The sequence below is a fragment of the Phalangium opilio genome, unplaced genomic scaffold, assembly GCF_054372755.1.
Source record: "Phalangium opilio isolate 3A_F unplaced genomic scaffold, DU_Popi_V2 ptg000024l_1, whole genome shotgun sequence".
Taxonomy (NCBI): Eukaryota; Metazoa; Arthropoda; class Arachnida; order Opiliones; family Phalangiidae; genus Phalangium; species Phalangium opilio.
The window spans coordinates 7,528,297-7,549,060 of record NW_028324155.1 but is presented as its reverse complement, the minus strand read 5'-3'; the positions used below and the strand labels follow the sequence as shown (position 1 = coordinate 7,549,060).

At 36.9% G+C, this 20,764-nt stretch overlaps 1 protein-coding gene across 3 annotated transcripts in view; it reads right to left on the bottom strand.

Moving 5' to 3' along the window:
* LOC149692557 (uncharacterized) overlaps positions 1–18,633 on the bottom strand; it is a 49,202-nt gene extending 30,569 nt beyond the window's left edge. Inside the window, exons 1-2 of one of the 3 annotated variants that reach the window (XM_089868322.1) lie at positions 10,865–11,181; positions 5,934–8,972 (exon numbers count right to left, since the gene is read on the bottom strand). In XM_089868322.1, coding sequence (XP_089724448.1) covers positions 5,934–6,345 — 412 coding nt within the window. In that variant the 5' untranslated portion in view covers positions 6,346–8,972; positions 10,865–11,181. Of the gene's footprint in view, positions 1–5,933; positions 8,973–10,864; positions 11,182–11,242; positions 14,474–18,158 lie in introns of those variants that run through there. The other 2 variants (XM_089868324.1, XM_089868323.1) reach the window with 2 other exon arrangements.
* Positions 18,634–20,764: the final 2,131 nt, after the last annotated feature.

Genomic DNA, 20,764 nt, shown 5'->3' with positions numbered 1-20,764 from the left:
GCCAAAATTATAGGTTGTGGCTAATAAAATCGTTTAAGGTTTTTTTTTTAAATATGTAAACCATAGATACTAGCGGCCGGTGAGGCGAGTCACGTATTGTAGGATATATACGTTTATTTCCTGAGATATTTATTTGATTTCTGTGTATACGTGTGGAAATACTGCGAACGCTGGAAGCAAATATTCACAATTTGGTACCGTTTTTAAAAGGGTTAAAATATTTAGGATTACTTTGGGTTTTTTTCGTTCAGCGATTGCGGGCGTGACCCTTTTTAAAAATTAAATTTCGAAGAATTGGCCAGAACAATTTAGTTCAATTGCGATTATAACATACTTTTGCAAGTGCACATCGAATATATATTTTCCTTATTTTTAAATTTTATCCATGTCTAGGAATTTTTATATAATTTATATAATTTCCCATGAATTTTTAAAAGATTTTATGATTTTTCCATGATATTTCCTTGAGTTTTTCAAGATTTTATGATTTTTCCATGATATTTCCTTTAGTTTTCAAGATTTTATGTCATTATATTATGATTTTCCATGACATTTCTTAGAATTTCTCAAGATTTTATGATTTTGTATAATATTTCCTCTCGTTTTTCTAAACCCTGGACTTATCACTTAGTTTTCTACACAATACTCTTAACAAATCAGTGAAAATTTGATAATAAGGGTTAACCGTGAACGGTTGTATAAAACCAGTGGCTAAACAGGATGAATCCAACCATCATTGGGTCATCAACTGATTGGGATAAACATGTGCCGTTTATTTAACGACACAGTTCCGTGGTTAAGACACTATAAGATCTATAGGAAGACCTAAGGACCCGGAAAAAAGAATGGGTGCGAAAAAGGATATGGCTCTACACTTCCAACAAGCTTATTGCTAAGACCACAAGCCTTCTGGGAAATACCCACGAGCTAGAAAGAATGAAGCAAATCTCCGCGCGGCGATAGCTCATTTAAGAAAACAAACGATGCTCAAAAAGGTGATGGTCCTGCCGCGTATAACTCGCGAATCCACCTCGCCAATAAGACTGCGTAGAGCTATATAGCTAACTTCAGTTCAGTTAAGTTCTTTGGGAGTATAGAGGCTTTCTTATTACGTTACCCGCAAACCATTAGAAAGAGCCCCGGAATAGAAAAAGAAACTATTAGAAACGGCGCCCTGGCAATGACTTAACTCGCTCATGTTAGATGGATGGATGGATAGATGTAGCTCGGTGATCTTCTTTTAAAAGGCAACTTCCTCCCAAGCTTCGTCTGGAATCCAGACTCTGTGGTGACAACAAATAGTTTCTTCGTCGTGTAACCAAGCTAGATTGATAAAATGGCTTAACTACCCACGACGGGTTGGATTTACCTTTTTGGGGTGTATTTAACTTAGCAAAGAAGTGGTTTGTAAATAACCAAAAAGGATTTGTAAATACCTTAAATCGTTTAACTTAGTTCGTGTGATGTATATCGAAAAAGGGTCAATTCGTTGATATCAAAAGCTTTGTACTGTTTTGTGGGTGATTATTTTTAATGCACGAGGCGAAGCAGCCCTTACATTTAACTTCTTCGCGAGTCCGGCCGCATTCAAAAGTTCCCAATCCCCCAAAAACTTAAATAATTATCATTAGAGAAAGTTCCCAAGCTTTTATTGGCTTCGTTAAAGCTGACATACTATTATTATAAGGTAATATTTGCGTCAAAATAAGCGCAGATCTAATATACTTTAACTGACATATTGTTACTTCAACTAAACCACATTGTGACGTATCTATCAATCAGCAGTCTCAACTGTAAATTTACTTAAGGCTCTTCAGCCTTGAATACAATGAATCTAATTATCATTTATTCATAATTAACGAATCCAAGGTTAGGGTAAGGAAAGTGAATTAATTGAAAATACCCGTGAATGAAAAACGTACCTATATTGATTATTAAAATGTATCTAAACACGCATTCGTCGAATGAACTGAATTTTATTGAAATAATTTTCCTCTTGGGGATTATATATAATACTATGGAAAAAACACGACAAAGAAAAGCTCTTAAAATATTCATATCATACACGTTTAGCTCTTACATTATTTACAATTGGAGCAGCCTTTAGAGGGCAGAAGAGTGTGCGTGTAGTGGCGGGCTTCGACGTTCGCGTCATTTAGACGCACGGTTCTCTCTAATGTAACGCAAAGGCCTAACACAATATGCCGGGAGATGGTCACCGTGTCCCTTCTCCTTTTATTATGTAGTTGGTCGCCAGGTTCGAGGCAACTGATCATTAGTTTCTTTCCCTGTAGCAAGTGACGACACGAAAGCTTCGTCGCTGATGCCAAAAACCTCCAACACATATACTGTTTTATTTTCTTTTTTCACGTTAGAATCCCTCCCTTACACTGATGATGATACCGGGAAAATGAAATTATTTTTATTAACGAGTTTTGAATGATAAATATTACTAGTTTACGATTTAACTATTCTTGACCAATGTAGTTAACCCAATTCTATCTTTGCATTGATGTTCTAAAGCTTTATATGGATTCTTGGTGGTTACGCTCATTTAATTTGTTAGGGCCAAATTTTAATTTAGGCTTAGCAGCTTTCTCCTTCCTTCCATCATTTAGTTTGTTAGGCCTAAGTTGAAATTTAGGCTTAGCATTTCTTTCCTATTTATTTTAACCACAATTGATTTATACCTCGTTTATTTATTAATTAATTAAATATTAAATAATTAGTCTCGGTTAATTGTAATTATAAATAGGCATTAAGCGATTGCGTGATACTGAGAAAATGTCAATATTACAAAAAATAATTAAGGATTTTAAATTAAATATTAATACCTAACAAAATGAAACACAAATTATAAACAGTCGTTAAATCTCGAAAAGGCACAATGATATTGAAATTTCCCCAGAGACCACTTTATTTTGTTGACGCGTGTAAAACTGTATAATTTCGTCCAAAACAAGTACTGACCTTCTTTCTACTTTGTCAACGTACTACCGAAGTTTACACATAAAAGCTCTTTCTCTCTCCCCATGCACAATGTCACGCATGCAGTTATTGTGCAAACTTTCAGTTGGTTTTCAGAATACATATAAACGATCCGAACCTGAGCCTTAGGATATAACCGCGAACAACCCTATTGTTTACTTAAGTCAATACAAAGTTCATATGCTCCTGAAACCTAGCTACATTATTTGATCACCACGTTAAATGTACCTGTATTATTAACGGAACTCGTGCAAAACAAAGATTTAACTTAGACAGTTTAAGAAATTTATCGTAAAACGTTTCAAGTCTCGAGACGTAATTTACAATTGCACGTGCTTCGCGATTCTTTCATCTTTTTTAAAATTAGGATTAACATTAAAAATTTAGGCTTAGAAATGAAAACCGCAAACTTAAATTATTTTCTTAAACTCTCTAATTTAATTTCCGTAGAAACCGATGCATCATATTTTTAAAGACTTCTTCCGCCCCAAAACAATAATTAATATCAAATAAATCAAAAATTATATTAACTGATATTAATTTTATTGCGTTTTGGTTTCGTAATTAATTTTAATATCACTTCGCCATTAATCTTAATTTTTTCACTCGTAACATTAAAAATTAATATGACAAATTTAGATAAATTTTTACTATACAGCACCCCGGGAAATATCTGTTTCTTCAAACTAGAAAAACTTCTTTCTTCGATATCAACAACTTGAAAGTTTTGTATAAAACATTTATTTCGAACGCGTAGTGAGTACAATTACGGATTTTTACACTATTGAAATCCATTAGTTTCTCATATTAAATCCCCCCAAGCGTGTTTAAGAAATGTCGGTAAAAAAGTAGAATAAAAATGCGTGATTCGAATGTTAAATCGCGAGAAATTATGCCAAAATTTATTATACGTAAACCCGTGTCTTTCTTTCTATTGAAAACTGTCGTCTGCTATAGATTTATATATTTCAAACATATTTAGATTGAAAGCCCCCTTTTGATATCTTTTAGTAGGTGATCAATTTTTCGAAATTAAGTTATGACGAATGACACAATGTCAACAATATTAACATGTTGAAAGCGAAAGTACAGCGTAAGAATGATTGATGTGTTTTAATGAGCTCTATATGGATATTCGTATAGCATGCGAGTCTAGTGTCTTATCACTCAATTCAATTGACGCTATATTTAAAGATAAATGATATGTATTCCTAAATTAGTCTTGATTTGTTTCGCCAAGGCTTAGCTTTAATTATAAATTTCTATTCGATATTAAAGTCCCATTTACACGTCAATGTTTAGCTCTTATTTTAAATATTTAACTGAAATAATTGGCTGGCACAGATAAACTTAGGTACTCCTAAATTGGTCATGATTTGTCTCGCCAAGGCCTAACATAAATTTAATTTACCCTTAATATTGTTAACTCCGATTTTAAGTCAGTGTTGTGCCCTTGTGCTTAACATTTAAGTGAGTAACTAAGGCTTAGACTATAGCTATAGCTATAGCCATAGTGTCCAGAAAAACAAGAACGAAAACTCTTATGGTTGGTGTATATAGTTGTTGATTTTCTTTCTTTTTTTCCCCCAATGAGGCGACTTTCGGACACACTTCTTTTTCTTTTTTGGGCATACAGGGGCCATAGGGTGCTATTCTTCTTAGCTAGTATACATCCTTATAAGTCCATGACGAGGGCCCGCCACTATTCTTACACGGAGGTCATGATTGATAGCCGTCAGTAAGGACCCACTCTCGGTGATTGATACGTATATACCCTGGCCAGATTTTACTCGCTGACCCTTCGGCGGGTTACGATGAACGCTAGACGTTCATTCCTCCGTCCATCTCTTGGACTTACACTACACCACCCTCCTTCCTTTCCCCCCATTCTTCCTTCGGACAATCCAGGAGGGTCTATCCCGCATCACTTAACTTGTTTCTTTCACCCCGCTATCGAATCGAACTCGCTTGCACCCAAATACATTAAGACCTTGTATGAAGTATTATAAGTCTCTAGTTTTTGAGTTCTTCCCCAGTTCAAAACGTTTTATTTAATGATATCGGAACCTTCCATTTTGTTATATTAGAGAAATCGCTTAAAGTCTTTTTTCCAGTAGCACGTGCTGTGATTTTGCAACTAAGATTTAATGATAATACTTGTTAAAGATATGACTTGCTCAATTCGTTTAAGAACTATCTTTTAGCAAATTGTCTCTTTAATAACTTTTATCACCTGTTTTATCAGGCTGTACAGTACATTCCCGTAAATGGTTTATATATATATATATAAAAAATAATGTTCTATAAGAACCTCTACTAGCTAGGGGACACTAATGAATTTAAAAATGAAAATTATATGTATGAGGGAGTTGGGTTATAATTTGTTTTGGACATCATTAAGACTGAGGTTAACTGATTTATAACGATGCATATATAGAGAGATTCGTACGACGCGTGTTGTTAGACACGGAATTAAGAGTGTCACGAAGTTATATTTACGGATGGATTAATATGATTTCGGGATTTAGGAAATTGAAATTAAAATCCGTGTTTTTAGGGAAAAGCGTTTAAGGGCGGTGTTAAATGATGACGAGGAGCTTTTCGACGGGGGAATCTAAAAATCGCTTTGTTTTAATTATCGACGACGACGACGGTAAAGAAACCATTAAATATCCATTATTCGGTGTCGGTCCGCGTCGCTTTTAGCTCTCTTCTCGTTTTCGGGAGCCTATTAGGAAAATCGAGACGACGAACGATTTGCGCTTCATTAAGTAACGAGATAAGGTCGGGGGTCCTTCTTAATTCGATTCGGATTCGGGACGGAGTCGGAACGAGCGCGTGGTCAGTCACGTGTTTGATCCTTTGAACCCGCGGCGGGGGAAAAAAGAGGCGCGCCGCGTGTTAGGCGGACAGCATCGCGAGGATCGGGAGTATACGTTACTCACCTTGGTTGTGTTGTTGTTTACGTGTCGTCTTCTTTTCCTTCATCCAAGGGTATTCCGTGACGGAGACTCCTCCGAGTCCGTTTCCGGTTGGCGATCCCAGTTTCGTATTTGGCGGGGACGGCGAATTAGCCGCGCCGGACGCGGTGGCGACGGACCCGGCGCAAACGGAGACTCCCGAAGAAGCGGCGGCGTTGCCGCCACCGTTCGGGGTGGCTCCGGCCGAAGCGGCGGCGGGATGGAGTTGGTTGCCGGCGTTTTCCAGTTGGCAGAGAGGCGGCGGCGGCGGCATGACCGGCCCGTTGATTGATGATCCCCTGTGAAACGTTTCATTGATATGAGGCAGCGCTGTCATAAATTCCGCCATGGACGGCTGGCTGTTGATAAACCCCGTCTCGCTGCAGCCACTCTCCATCGCACCTTAGTCCTTTGGCCTTTTCTCCCCTATACCCGGAGAGGAAAGACGAGAGGAGAGGCCCCCGTGACGGGGGGGGAGACGAGGAACGGATCGAGGGGGTCAGTAAGAAAGTAACGGTCCGATCCTAGACAAGAAGGGACTCTTCTCTGTCCGGCGGAAGTAGCCACCGAGGACCTTTCGGAAAAAGGGCACCCCTGACACGGGCCCCCGATTTAGCTCCTCTTTATCGAAGGCCGCTTCTATCTTCTTCTTCTTCTTTGTCACTGTCCAGTTTTGACCAATGACTAAATATGTCTCGTTGACGACTGGAACGTCTCAATTGATAATCTCTGGACGACAGTCATCCCTAATCGCGGGAGACGAGCGACTCGCCCCTTTCGTTGTCGCATGGCAAATGGTCTTCTAGATGTCTCTTTTTGGATGTATGATCTTTCATCACTCGGTCAAGGGGTCATGTTTGCCTTCTTTGTTTTTGTTTACTCTTTGACGATTTCGAGTTTTTGGCGAAATGATTTTGTTGGTTGGTTTACATGACGCGATCGTTTCGACTTATTTATTCGAGAGTGTTGTCGGCTGGAGGTATAATTCGGCACGCGTTTTGGTTTTCAATGGTTCTAGAGCATCTTCAGCTGGCGTAACGAGACTGTCCGCCGCTTGGCTCTGGCGTTCGCGATCCCCCTCGTGGAACAAAACACAAACTTCGACACGGGGCGAGCGAAGGGAAGCCGCACGCCACTACTCGATACTACGTACTTTCACGCTCTCTGTTTCGTCACGACGGTACCGTTTTCCAGTTGGATATTTCTCACTCCCTTTCGATAGAGCGGCGCGCGCCGTCGGGCGGGCTTCCAGCCAATTTTCGAAAACCTTCTCTCTCTACTCTTACAGCTCCAACGCCAGAATTCGTACCGAGAATTTTCTTTCCAGAGCTTCGCTCATTTTCTCCGTCCTGTCGTTCGTTTCTCGAACCCGCTAGCTGCTGCTGGCGCGCCTTCGCTCCTAGCCTTCTTTTTTTCCTTCCAATCTTTCTTTCTTTCTTTCTCGGTCTTTCCCCCTTCTATTTCTCTTATCCCTTCCACAATTGGTCGCGCGCCCTCCCCCCTCTACCTCACGCTGTAACGGAAAGCGACACACTTCCAAGGGGGAACCACGCCACCACCGATGAAACCAGAATTGAACTTTTCAAAAAGTACAACAGTACCGTCGGTTTCGGTCTTAGTGACAAAATCCTTCAAAAATACAGTGTGTGGGTGGGACAATCGTAACCGAAACGATCTCTACGTAGAATGTACCTTTAGAGTCCTTAAACGAGTGAGGAACTAACAATCGCGACGCCAAGGAACTTTCCAATCGGTTTCCAAACAAAACATTTCGAAGCGACTTGAACTTTGCGCGGGTGTTTTCGATAAGGAAATCTGACCATTTCAGTTTAGAGTCACGTGAAGAGTCGAGGACCAATGGTAGGGTCCCCTTTTCTATGTCTCTCTCTTTCCCAGACTGAATAGGAAGTGAACGGTAGGAAGGAAGGAAGGGGGATCCTTTTCTGGCGATAGCGCGGTCGCGCATTCGTCTGGATAGCCTCTCTTCCCCAACCAGCCCCCAATACTCTCTATCCTCTCCATCCTCCCAGTACCGGAGTTGGAGCGCTCCGCGAGAACCCCTTCGCTTTGCTCTTTCTAGCTCTCTCGTTCTCTCTGTCACGAGCTTTGATCTGTAGAAAAGGGGGATTCGGGGAGGCTGGAAACGCGGAGCGCCTGCTCGGCTCAAACTCTCTCAGCTCCTCCCGCGCCTCTCAGATCATCCTATTCTCATCCTTTTCTTTCAATAAAACTTTTCTTTCTCTTTTTATCTACTTCTTTTTTTTTCCTTTCCTTTTTGGAATAAAGTTCCTTACCCAAAAAGAAAGTCTAGAAATTCTCGTGAAATACAATACGGAGGAAAATTAATTTATCAATTCAAATAAGGCATATATTTAATTAAAATGCGTCAAGTAAATATTTACTACAGTATTATATTTGGAGAAATAACAGCAATGCAAAGTCACGCGTGTTTTGCGTGCTTACAAGTCGTATAATTGCGCGTAAATCCAAGTATACGCCATAAAAAAGGGTGTGCATTTTCTACAAAAGCAATTCTATAAAGAATTACATTAAATTAATTTTTCCTTTTTATACATTGCACTGGCTAGCAATGATTATAGCCACCGGGCAATGGATAGCGTGTCGACAATAGTTCTTTTCAAAGTATGTAAATGTTTTTGAACCTGCGAGTAGGTTAATTTCATTCCCCTTGCGATATAAATTTGTTATAGTTGAAATGGAATTACACCGCAGACTTTGACATTAAAGAATTAATGAGAGGTACCACACAAACCCTACAAGAGTTTATCTAATTCTCACAATAATATTCAACTTATTAAAATTAAAGTTGTACCATAATCGAATTAAACGAATCATGTATAGAAATTACATTTCAAATTAATGTAGTAAATATCATAGGACTCGATGAATGACTTGTTCAATTACTATCATCATCATCATCATTATTCATGGTATAATTATGTAAATTCACATATAGCGTCGTCTGCTAGTACTTCCTTCTGCTTTTTAACAACCCCCTAATTTCTTTTTACCTCTCCGAGTGACGTATGTCACGGAGAGGTTCTAAATTCGACGTGTCTGTCTGTCTGTCTGTCTGTCTGTCTGTCTGTCTGTCTGTCTGTCTGTCTGTCTGTCTGTCTGTCTGTCTGTCTGTCTGTCCGTTGTTATACCCACGTGACCGCGTTCGCAGTTTGCAGATCGGAGCAAACGTGTATTCAATTTCCAGACCGCATTTACAGTCCCGGAAATTGTATTCCACTTACAGGCTATAACTCCATTGTCTGTCTAACAACTGTTCATTTGTCCACCCCACATGGACACCAGTCTGAACTTTCTAGCTTCTAAACACCACCATCTTCTAGTCTTTCGCCCATTCCACATGGACACCAGTCTGTACACCTGGCTTCTAACACCACTATCTTCTTGTCTTTGTTTTTGTCCATCCCACATGGACACCAGTCTGTACACCTGGTTTCTAACACAACCATCTTCTGGTCTTTGTTTTTGTCCATCCCACATGGACACCAGTCTGTACACCTGGCTTCTAACACCACCAACATCCTTAAGGTTAAGACATACGCGGCGATCGGCTAGGGTTACGAGAAACGTCTAGCCTTCCAATGGAGGGGTCTTCCTCCAAGGTTCACGCAATTGCGATGTTCTTATCTACAGCCGCGATTCGAATCCCTTATATACTACCTATTTGAGTAAGTCGAAGCAACCGGCGTATGCTTCATTTCAAACGCCAATATTAGTCAAGTCTCTCTAGAATGTTTAATTGTTCTATATCAAAACGATGTAACGTTCAATAAGGCAAACAACTGACGAAGAAAATATTTAATATTAATTATATTTATTTTAATATTTAAGATAATCTTGTTTCTCATCTCAAAATTAATACGGAAAGAGTTAAAAAGCAGCTTATTTTTTTGTCTGTGTGTGTCCGTCCGTTGTTACACTAGTGCGTCGCGTTAGCAGTTAGCCTTGTGTTGATGTGTTAAGAAATCATACAGAACCTTAATATTCCCTTTTTACATAATATAAAGTGAATATGTGGAAGTATTTTTCGTAATTATGATGCATTTAGTAGTTTTGTAGCTTTAAAGCTCTGTTTCATTTTGATATTCCAAAGATTTTTTTTAATATTGTTATTTGAAATGGCTGTTTATATATTACTTAAGCTATACGACATCTGTATATAGAATAATCCTTGGTTTAGTGACTTCATGAAGAAACCTAAGACCTAGACTCCGGCGGGTAAAACAAGTATTATCCGCAATAGGCTTAGTGAAACAAAGTGTAAATTATTGAGGCCTGAAGTGAAGTAAACTTTTGGCTTTGATTTTCGTGTCTGAAATGAAGAGACATTAACGGTTCAGAGTGAGCCGAAAGTTAAATACACTCTTAAATAATCAGGTAAAGATTTTATAATAGAAGAAAAGATCATGGTGGCAATTAGATTAGTAAAAGGGCTAGTGGTAAACGAGTAGCTACAGACTTTTTATTCTCTTTACGGTGCGCTATGACTATTAGTGCGTCTGGGTATAATTTAGCTTTGGTGTTATTTAACGTTAACATTCGTGTTGGCAAACTAAGAATATTGTTGAGGTGAGACGAGACGATTGTGTTTACACTGAAAACCAGTTGTGAATGTAGCTACCAGAATATAGGGTAAACAGCTGAAGCGTAGACTTCATTTCCTGTTCTTTTCCCCATTGACTGATTTCCATGTGTCCAAGATTTATCCTTATTGGATGTAAAATGTCGTCTACTTTACTGTTTGCTATGTTTGGAATACTACTTCAATATTTCGTAAATTTTTACTTCAAAAAAGTGAAATAACTCCATATCTGGGTAAATAAGTTTGTAGTAGTAGACCTCTTGACTCGGAGAGGTAATATTTTGGTTTTCCCAACTTGTTTTTTTCTCTCTCTCGCTTGGCGCATGTAGTCTCGCAAAGGCGCTTATGGTTCATTAGCTAAATAGCCCGGTACCAGAATATACTACTTACGAATTCGCGTGTTGTTCTCTTTATAATGTGTTTTTGTGTTTTGTTTTTTTTAGAGGAAGATTAGGCTAGATACCTTTGCTCGCTTCGGGGTTCTTAATATACTACTATAATCACCACAACAATTTCTGTTTTAACGTTTCTTTCAAAAACAGAAGCCCAGCCTGATCTCAGTATTGTTTTAAGTATTATTTCGGTAGCACGTTACGTAGGAACGGTTGTTAGAATTTATCTAGGTTTTGTTTACACTTCGTGATAAGTAACATAGTTGGAATGCAGGACTTACCAGTATCGGGTAGTTGACAAGCGTCCAGTATTGTGTTTCGAACATGATGATCTTGAACGGGGCAGCCGTGTCCACTTGTAACGTTTGAAAATGACCGGTTCTCGCTACCGGTTGTTTGAATGCTCCATTCGGTAACCATGTTTTTCAGTTAAGTTTAACTTATTCCGTAGAAAAAGCGACGAGTAAGCGTGCACTGTTCGTCAAAATACGACTGTTTTCTCGCGTTAAAAAGGACTCAGTGCGCGTAGATCTCGAGAGAGGGAGAAGAATCGAGTCCACGTGGTCATGTCTGGCGGGAAAGCTGAACCGCAACTGGCTCAGGTATTTTTCTCTTCATCTTTCGTTTATCTCTTGGCTACGGTTTCCTCTCGGTTCTTGGCAGTATTTTCAATGACCACCAGCCAAAATGAATATGAAAAGTTGGGACTTTGGTTTAAAGGTCATCTAGGGTCAAATTGTCTATTTCCGGAAGACTCCGTCTGCAACTTTACCAATAACTTTTAGAAATGAAAGTTTGTCCCGAACTGTCCTATCAGTCTGGACTCTCTCTCTCTCTGTGTCGGTGGAGTCAGGTCGAACGACGTAACAACAACACAATAGAAGGAAAAGTTTGACTAGCTCTGGGTCGAGATCGCGTTTGGCGGGAGAGCCACGCGGACAAGGGAAGGCGGACACGCAGCAGAGTCTCTCTAGTAGCGCTTCCGCAAGGTCCTAGAGCAGCGTGCTGGTCTTCTCTTCTCGATAGACGGCCCTTTTTTCCTCGTCTCAAGCTTGAAGCTAAAGCCCGGCTTTTCCCATAACGCGCACATAATCCCCTTTCCCCTTCTTTTCATCGCGTCCCCTATGCCCGAGCGCTATTGATTTCGCATTTTCCCCAGAGCCCCCGAAGGTTGACTAAAAGAGTAACGAGCTTGCGATAGGCATGCCACCGCCTAACGTATACGTCAACGTGGCCTACACACACAGGCTTCTTCTCCTTTCCTTCTCGTGAACCGCGCGGCGAGATTCGGGTTACGAACTGCAAACCTTCGTCAGGAATTTCGTACCGTTTTTAATAGGGTTCCAAAAAGAGAAAGAAATATTTTGCCGGGTGTTAAAGATCAAACGAAACAAATTGATTTCGAGGATCTTTGAAGAGGCTAAAAGCCATTCTTTTGGCCATGGCATAACCACCAGGCTTTAAATCAAATTCCAATCCTGGGTCGCGTAAGGGCGCCGTTAGGTAGGACCCCCTGCACCGCGCGAGCCAGAACGGATTTTTATGGCCATGGGGTGACCTTAATGGGCTCTTTCTATGATATGGATGGCTACTGTTTTGCCATAAATGTCACGTATCAACCACCAAATTGAATTGGACAATGCGCCTAGTCCAAACTCACCGGGGAAAGAATTATAGTAAATTGCTGGATTACACGAACATAAGTTAGTGGCTATGATTAGTTTTTAAGCAAGTTGTCTACGTCCCACTACCCCAATTGATTTTATACTGTGTATGGGAATTTAACCTCAAAACGCGCGCGAAATGTCTCGCACATAGACGTCAGATCTTCAATTTTTGGCGCGTGAAAAATGGCACGTGCTCTAGTCGAAGATCTTCAATTTTTGGCGCGAGAAAAATGCCACGTGCTTTTTTGAGTTTTTATTTTAAAGTTTTAATATTTAAAAATTGCGTCTAAACAGTGCAAGTGTAAGAAACTTTGAAGCAAAGAGGCGAGATTGAAATGAAATAAAAAAAGAAAGTGAAAAGATAAATGGAGTTTCTTCAAATTAGCGAAGCATGTTCGGTTTTTTGAGAAAATTCGTATATTGAATAGATACTAGACCGGGGATTTTTCTCGTTCTCGTCACGGGCTTTCATTGAATATTATTCGGTTCATCACGCCTTGTGTTCGCCTTGTAAAAATTGGCAGTTGTTTCGATGAAAGCTAATTTTTTTTTATTCCACAACCATTAATATTTTGTCGGTGTTCGTTAGCCCGAGGGTTCCGAATTCGCGTCGAGCTTCGATTTGAAAAGAATATTATTTTTTTTTTATTTTTATTTCATTCTTCGAAACCAGTCCTTGACACGAATATTAATTAAATTATGTGGCGACCATTTCTTTTTTTAGGGGGGGGGGGATTATTATTATTGAAAGATTATCGAAGGCTTTTCAATCTGTTCACCTCGAATGGTTCGATACATTCTTATAGATTTTTTATAACGTCTATACATATTCAGTGAAATTTTACGTGTTTATAAAAGGGAGTGTGGAATTATGCTTTTAATTAAATTTTATGAACTTCTTATGTCTCTATAAATAATTATAATGTTAAACCTAATAGAGATTGGAATGAAATTAACTTAGGATTCAATATAACAATACCTTAGAAACCTTAATTTAGTGTCAATATGACCCTTTATTTTTATTAAAACTGCATGGGAGTAAGATTAAATATTACAAAAACTAGTTGATGCATTTCACTCGCACTTTGTTGAAATACGAACAAGATTTTCTTCCGCGACTCGAGATGTGTCAATTCTTCTATCTTTACGAAATTTAATTCCTAAAATTTATATCGCGTTTGCCAAAAAAAAAAAAAAAAAAGAGATAAAATAAATTATGCGAGAAAACAATAGCTTCTGGGCATAAAAATGTAAATTTCGCCGCAAACCCCGCTCACTGGCTCTAACTGGTTTTTTGAAAGTCGGAATAAGCTATGTTTAAACCAAAGCTAGCGCGTGTTAGTCCCGAAATTCACGAGACATCACGATTATAACAAAAATAATACAAAAAACAAAAAAAAATTAAAATTAACTTTTAAAGAAAAAGGTTGAATTTCAAAACCACGAGATAAAAATTGCGAAAAACAATTTATCGACACGATTTTTCACTTAACGCTTACCGGTAAGTGTTTTGCGAAATTATTTTCTCACGCGTTGGTTGGTGGTTATTGTTAAGAAACTTTTATTTTGTTTCTAAGTATTAATTTTATAATGTAATATAATTATACACTATAGAGTGATGAAAAATATGTTTTGAATTAGGGTGGGGAAATGTTTCACCGGAATTTTAATATGACATTGAAACGAAATAATTATTTCATAATCAAAATTCATAATATAATTTATGATACGACTTCCCACTTAATTTTCATTCGATAGCCTATAAAGAACATCCCCTTGTATTTTAAATAAAATTTCCCATGTTCGCTATGACAAGAAAAAAAATCGAGTCTCAATTCCTGGAGATTAAAAATATATATATCTGACATTCGGAATAATATATATATATTTTTTTTTTCATAGCTGAAATGCACGCAATGGGAGTGTAGCTACAGTGTTACACGCCTACTTTAGCCGCATCGTGGCTCTGACCTTGGTTAGTATCATCGCATGGCATCACTGTGTTTTTCCGATGACGAAACTCCGCAGAATGTATACTTATACCAAGTTCATAGCGCTTGAGATCATACAAATTCTAACATTTTTCTTTTTCTCGTTTTTCTCCTCTAACACCATTATTACGACACAAAGGTGTGGAATCTTTACGTAGACAAAAAAAAAAAAGAAATATCTTCAGTTTGAAAAATACCCGTACATGACTGCGACTAAATGACAGAGAGCTGGAGGGAATCTTGATCTTAATCGTGTGTGTGGTGTGTGTTATCACCATACTATTTTATAAATATCATGGGGAATGAAATGAATGTACAATCGTTCGCAGTTATCAAGTTTCTGGTTTTCGTGAATTTGTTAAATTATAACGTGAATCTTGAAGAGTATAACCTCAGATATGAAACGGTACAAGTCTCTGATAATTCCTTTGACTTACGAAATCCTAATTTAAGAAACATATTGAGCCTATCTTTGATGTAAATCGAGATTTGCACTTAATTGGTACTTCAATTTTTATTGGTAGTATTGAATAGTTTCTTATTTGGATTGAATTTTTTTTAAATGCCTTGTATTTTGAATTTCACGCATGCATGAGAAGGAAGATCTAGTCGTCGTCGAAGTTCGGTTTTCGGGTTCTATAATAATAGAGTGGACACACGTGAATCTACTCTAACTGATGTGGTTGGTTCGGAAAAATCGTGGTCATAAGGCGTGCACATCGAAATATTCTATTTCATTGCATTTCATGTTATGAAGTTTTTTTTTATTTTGTATTGCTTCTTTGGTGTGGTGCACTCTTGGATAGCAACGGATGGTTATATAGGGCTAAAATTCAACCTTAATCCGTAGTATTAGCTAAAGTAAACGTAATAGAACGCTTCACCATCTTCAACAAAGTTCAGAACAATCCATATATAAAATAAACTAAATATTTATAAAAAGAAACACCATGCATGCATGCATGCACTTGTATTCTTTTATAAAAAATTTAGTTCCCAATGCTTGCTATTGGCTAGAAATTGAGCTCTGATGTGGTGGTGGTGGTACCTCAAAACTATACGCTACTGAATAGCAATTTTATATTGGGTATAATTTACAAGGGTGGATCACGAAATAGGCCTTGGCTCACAATTGTGTAAAAGGCATAGAGAGAAAGAGAGAATTTCATTATTATAGGCTAGACATACGATACCAATCCTGTATGGCATCCCAGACTTTGGGGACTGATTTTAGCGCAAATATCTTAGCATCACACAATAGAAAAGCGTTTTTTTTTAGTCTATGCCTTTTCTTTTCTTTAAAAAAAGAAGGATATGTCATGGCGTCTGTACTCTCAACTTATTTGTAGAAATACCTCCGACGAAGCCTATAGTTAGAGCTTTGGCGGTTATCACGCGTTTGATTCGACGAAACTAGTACTTTCTTCAGGTTTTTTCTTCTTGTAGAATTCAAGTTCCCCCTCTCCCTATAGTATAAAAAACTAAGAAAAAAATCCCAAGGAAATTGCAACGAAAAGTTTAAAAGAACAACCCTCTGAGACAAAAAGAAGCCGCCCTCTCTTCTCTCAAAGAAAGATGAAACAACGGAACTCGCAGTGTTTCACCTTTAAGCTAAAACGTATGTAGGGACGTTTTCAAAAGACACAGCAACGTACATTCGCCTAAAAGAAAAGTCCCTGTTCTTTTGTTTAAAAACGCTCTGCAACTGAAATTACCATCGCAGCCAACCATACCCAAGATTCCCTATACTAAACATAAGTCACGTTGTAATGATAAGTATGACTCTAGTTCTGGTCGAAGTTGAGATACTTCGAAGGAATAGAATTATTTTTCTTACGTTATAACTTTAAAACAGTGGCCCGGACGTCAAAATGTTATAGAACATTTTCGATTCAAAATTGTCCAAAGAACACTCTCCCACCAATTAATTTTGATAGACCTTACAGAACACCCTGTATATGCTAAGGAATTAAAATAATATCTGACTCTGAAAGAATTTAAGATAGATTTCATACTTGTTGGTATGATGTTACTTATATAGTCCTACTTTTTCTCCGCAAACTATGTTGAAGGAACGTCCAACTGGGTGCCAATTATACTTCTCTCCCCCCCCCCGAGCTTAGATTCAGAATTGTGTATTTTTTATCTTTTTCGACCCCCTCTTTCTCTCATATTTTCTCTAAAGTTTCTATAGAGCCGGAATTTTGCTTTAGAAAAATACTATCTCTAGCGTTGAAGGAAAGTATAGTGCGCTTGGAGCTTTTGCACCACCCTTGGTGCCATGAGCTAGAGAAGAATACTTTTGAGTTTCAGGAAAAATAAAAAAATAAAAATACAGAGATGAGCTACTAAAGCTTTGCATCCTGGGTGTATCGATTCAAATTTATCCCTCCTAACTTAACTTTCCTCCCCACTTTTAGTAAAATGATTCCTCTTTTTTTTTTATTAAAACTTTTCTTGAGGGGGTAAACTAGGTACATCTCCGATTTTTCAAAGGAATAGTTTCATAAAAGTGACTTTTAAACTTTCTACAACTATCATAGCCAGTTAGAGTATTCAAAGAGCTTTAAAATGAGACCAAGAACGCCAAAATCGGACCATAATTAAGAAAGTTATGAAGGTTTTAAAGTAAAATCAAACTTTATGATGTCATGAATGAATTTAGAAACGTTGATGACGTAATAATATTACTTTTTTTCGTTTAAACCTTAATAACTTTCTTATTTATCGTTCGATTTTCATGGAATTTGTTTCATATTAAAGCTCGAAATGTGCTCTACGCATGTGAAATCATAATGTTTTGGTTTAACCAAATTATTTCATAGAAACATTAGAAATATCTTATGATATTTGTTTGTTACTTGCTCTTTAAACTTCTATCTGGTAGGTTTGCGGGGGTAGGTAGGTACATCTCCGGTTTTTTAAAATAAAGTTAAAAAAGACGTAAAAAAAAGAAGAGAATGATCCCAGATTTAGGCTTAGGAAAAAACGGATATTTAATTCCGTGGAATAGATAAATGGTTATGATTAATTGATTGTTTTTTGGGGACAAAAATCGCGGGAATTCTCCTGCCTATAAATAAAGCTTGGAAGGGGGCGCTTTCGCTATCTCTTAACTCTGTGGGCTTTCGTCCCTACCCAAGCGTTTTTAACTTTAACTTTTCATCGAATGAAAACCCCCGCGCTAAAAAAATAAAAAATGAAATTTTGGGCTGCCAAGAATCGGGAGAAGGGGGCTTTGATCAGTAAGCCCGTCTTTTTCCGGGAGGATCACCCGTAACTCCACTCCCCCTATCGGACTTTCGGAGAACTAAAGAATGGTTTTCATGCCATTGAAAAAAAAAATGCGCAAAGCTCGGTCTACCATGTATCATGCGTTGGGGTTCTTTTTTTTTCTTTTTTAACCCCAAAGTATTTCAGATTGTTGAGAAATGCAAATTAGTTATTTTGAATCAAAATATATCGTAATCCTAACTAGTGGGGGATAAATTTATTTCATTTACTTCCCCCTTGCATATTCATTTAAACAAGGTACTTACTTTAATTGAAAATAATTAACAATGCGGTTTTCCCATTCCATATAGTGTAATATAATCCAGGAGTCCATCAGAAATAATTTGTGGATCTATAAATATATTTTTTTTAAATTGAAATTGTTATAAATTTTAAATTCGAAATAACAAATATATTTTCTCAACAATCTAAACTGCAAAATCGTCTATGTATATGGTTGCAGGCTCTCGATCCTTCTTTCGGTGTATATATACATATAGATCCGGGGGTTTCTCTATTTCTCTCTCTCTTTTAGAGTTATTGATGATTCTACGGGATCGAACGCGTATCCTTCAATGATCCCTTTGCCTGATACACTCTTCGACATCGCGCCCTTTTCTTCAATCCATTCTTTTTGGCGCGAGAATATACTTCCCGCGTGGTACATGCATGGCATGAAGGGGTTAACCCTCTTCACGAGCTCGACAACCATTTTTGAGATATCTCTTATTTCTATTTTTATTTCCAGTCATTACCTACAACCATTAATTTTTTTTAATTAATAAACAAACCCCTAACTAGTATGATATATTTTTTTTAATAATAATAATAATAATAATAAAAAATAATGCGACATCATTAAGAGCTTCCAAAACTTAATCTTCCGAATTTAGGATATTGTTTAAGATAGCACGGTACGTTTGACATTGTGAATTTTTATTAAGTAGTTTAAAAATTATGCAGTCGCACTTGGTTTAATTTAGAAGGTATTTAAATTTTTTTAAACATTAAAATTATATATATTTAAGTGTTTAAATTTAAATTTAAATTAAGTATGAGAGAATTTCAGGTTTGATTTAATTATTTTTACAACAAAATATGATATTTTTAAATTATCAAAATTACAAGTTTCTAATTAAATTAATTTATTTCCCAATTTACGAATGCGAACGGAGCTATTCCCATTAATATTTTTTGGTTTAAGGTTATTTTCCCAGTGCTGGTACAAAATAAAATTAGTTATTTTGTTATTCATGGGGGGAACCTTCTGTAGAGGAGTTATTTTCCACGCCCCCCTAATACATCATTTGAAAAAAAGGTTTAATACAAATTTCTATCAAGGTTTCATGTACTGAACAGCCGTTGAAAAAATATATCACAAATGATAAAACAAATTTCACGTGGCAAAACTTGCACGTTCGCCAATGTGCTATTATTGATTACTTTATTTTCAAAATTGGATACAGTATAATATTTTTAAACTATAGCTCTGGTTCGTTATGCGAGCGTATTAATACACCAATGTTTAAATTACATTAGAATTAAAGTAGTACAGATTGCGTGATGTAGAAATTGAAATGCGGAAAAAAATTACGTTTTTTTGTATCTAAATTGATCTATCTTGTATTTAACTGAAATACGACATGCGAACTTGGTTTATAATGTTTATTCAAGTTTTTGAGAATAACATTAACGTGCATCGTATACGTAAACAAACAGTGGCATCATTAGGTTTAAAAAAATCAATGAGTCTTTGTTATAACTTATTCTAAATTATATCAGATATAGAAATAGTTCATGCGATTTAAGAAACTCATTTGTTTAAACAAATTTGTAAACGCTTTGTAACTAAAAGTTACATTTTTTCGCCATCGTAAATGATTTCTAAATCGTTTAATGAAATTAGAACTAGAGTTTTTTGTTTGCTAACTTGTCCTTTTTTCTATGATTAAAGTTTTAATGACAAGGCTTAATCGTTTAAAGTTTAGTTAGCCACGCTTCAAATAAAATAAATGCAAATTAAGTTATAGAATAATAATGCCTAATCCCGCACCCTTTCGATTAACCTTTGTTCAGCAACAATCTGTTTAAAATAAATATTGAACAAAATAAAGCATTAGGCTTAACAAAGTATAAATTAAAATATTGATCAATTAAGCCTTGTTCGTATTTTGAAATTTGAAATTTCACGCGGTTTTACAATTCGAAAAAGCACGAGGAAAGAGACACTTTGAAAACACATAAAATGTAACCTTGTAAACATTAGGGTGTAATAATGGACTCGCAGTTTTTTGCAAAACCGATAATACGAAATTTATTATGGTACATATGATTGCTGAAATACTCTACGTATTCACTTAAGTTATAGTAACAGCGCGACAATACATCATAAATATTTTCTTTTTTTTTTTAAACGTGAAATTATCTTGTCCCCGTTGTATTTTAACGTAAAAGAAAAAAAAACTTGAAAAACAAAAATCTTGAAATACAATAACTCACCTTGAGAGAGAATCACGTTATAAAATTCTGAAAAATTTTAAAATAAAAAACATAAGAAAAGGGAGGGAAGGGGGGGGGTTGTCTTTTCCCACGCGATATCAAAAGTTACTCAACGATTCAATATGCGCAAGCTGACATCACCTCCCTCCCTTTTAGTAAAACAGCCCCCTCTAACGGTTCTTCTTGTAAACACGAGCCTAGTGACGTATATCCGTAGTTTTACCCAATACGCCAGGTATTTTTGAGAGCCCATATCAGTTACATAAAAATGTATTTTCTATATAAAATATATAAATTTACAAAACTGGGGAAGAAACAATTTTACAGTTTTGGAGGATTTTTTTTTCCGAAACAAGTTGGTAAAGGAATACTT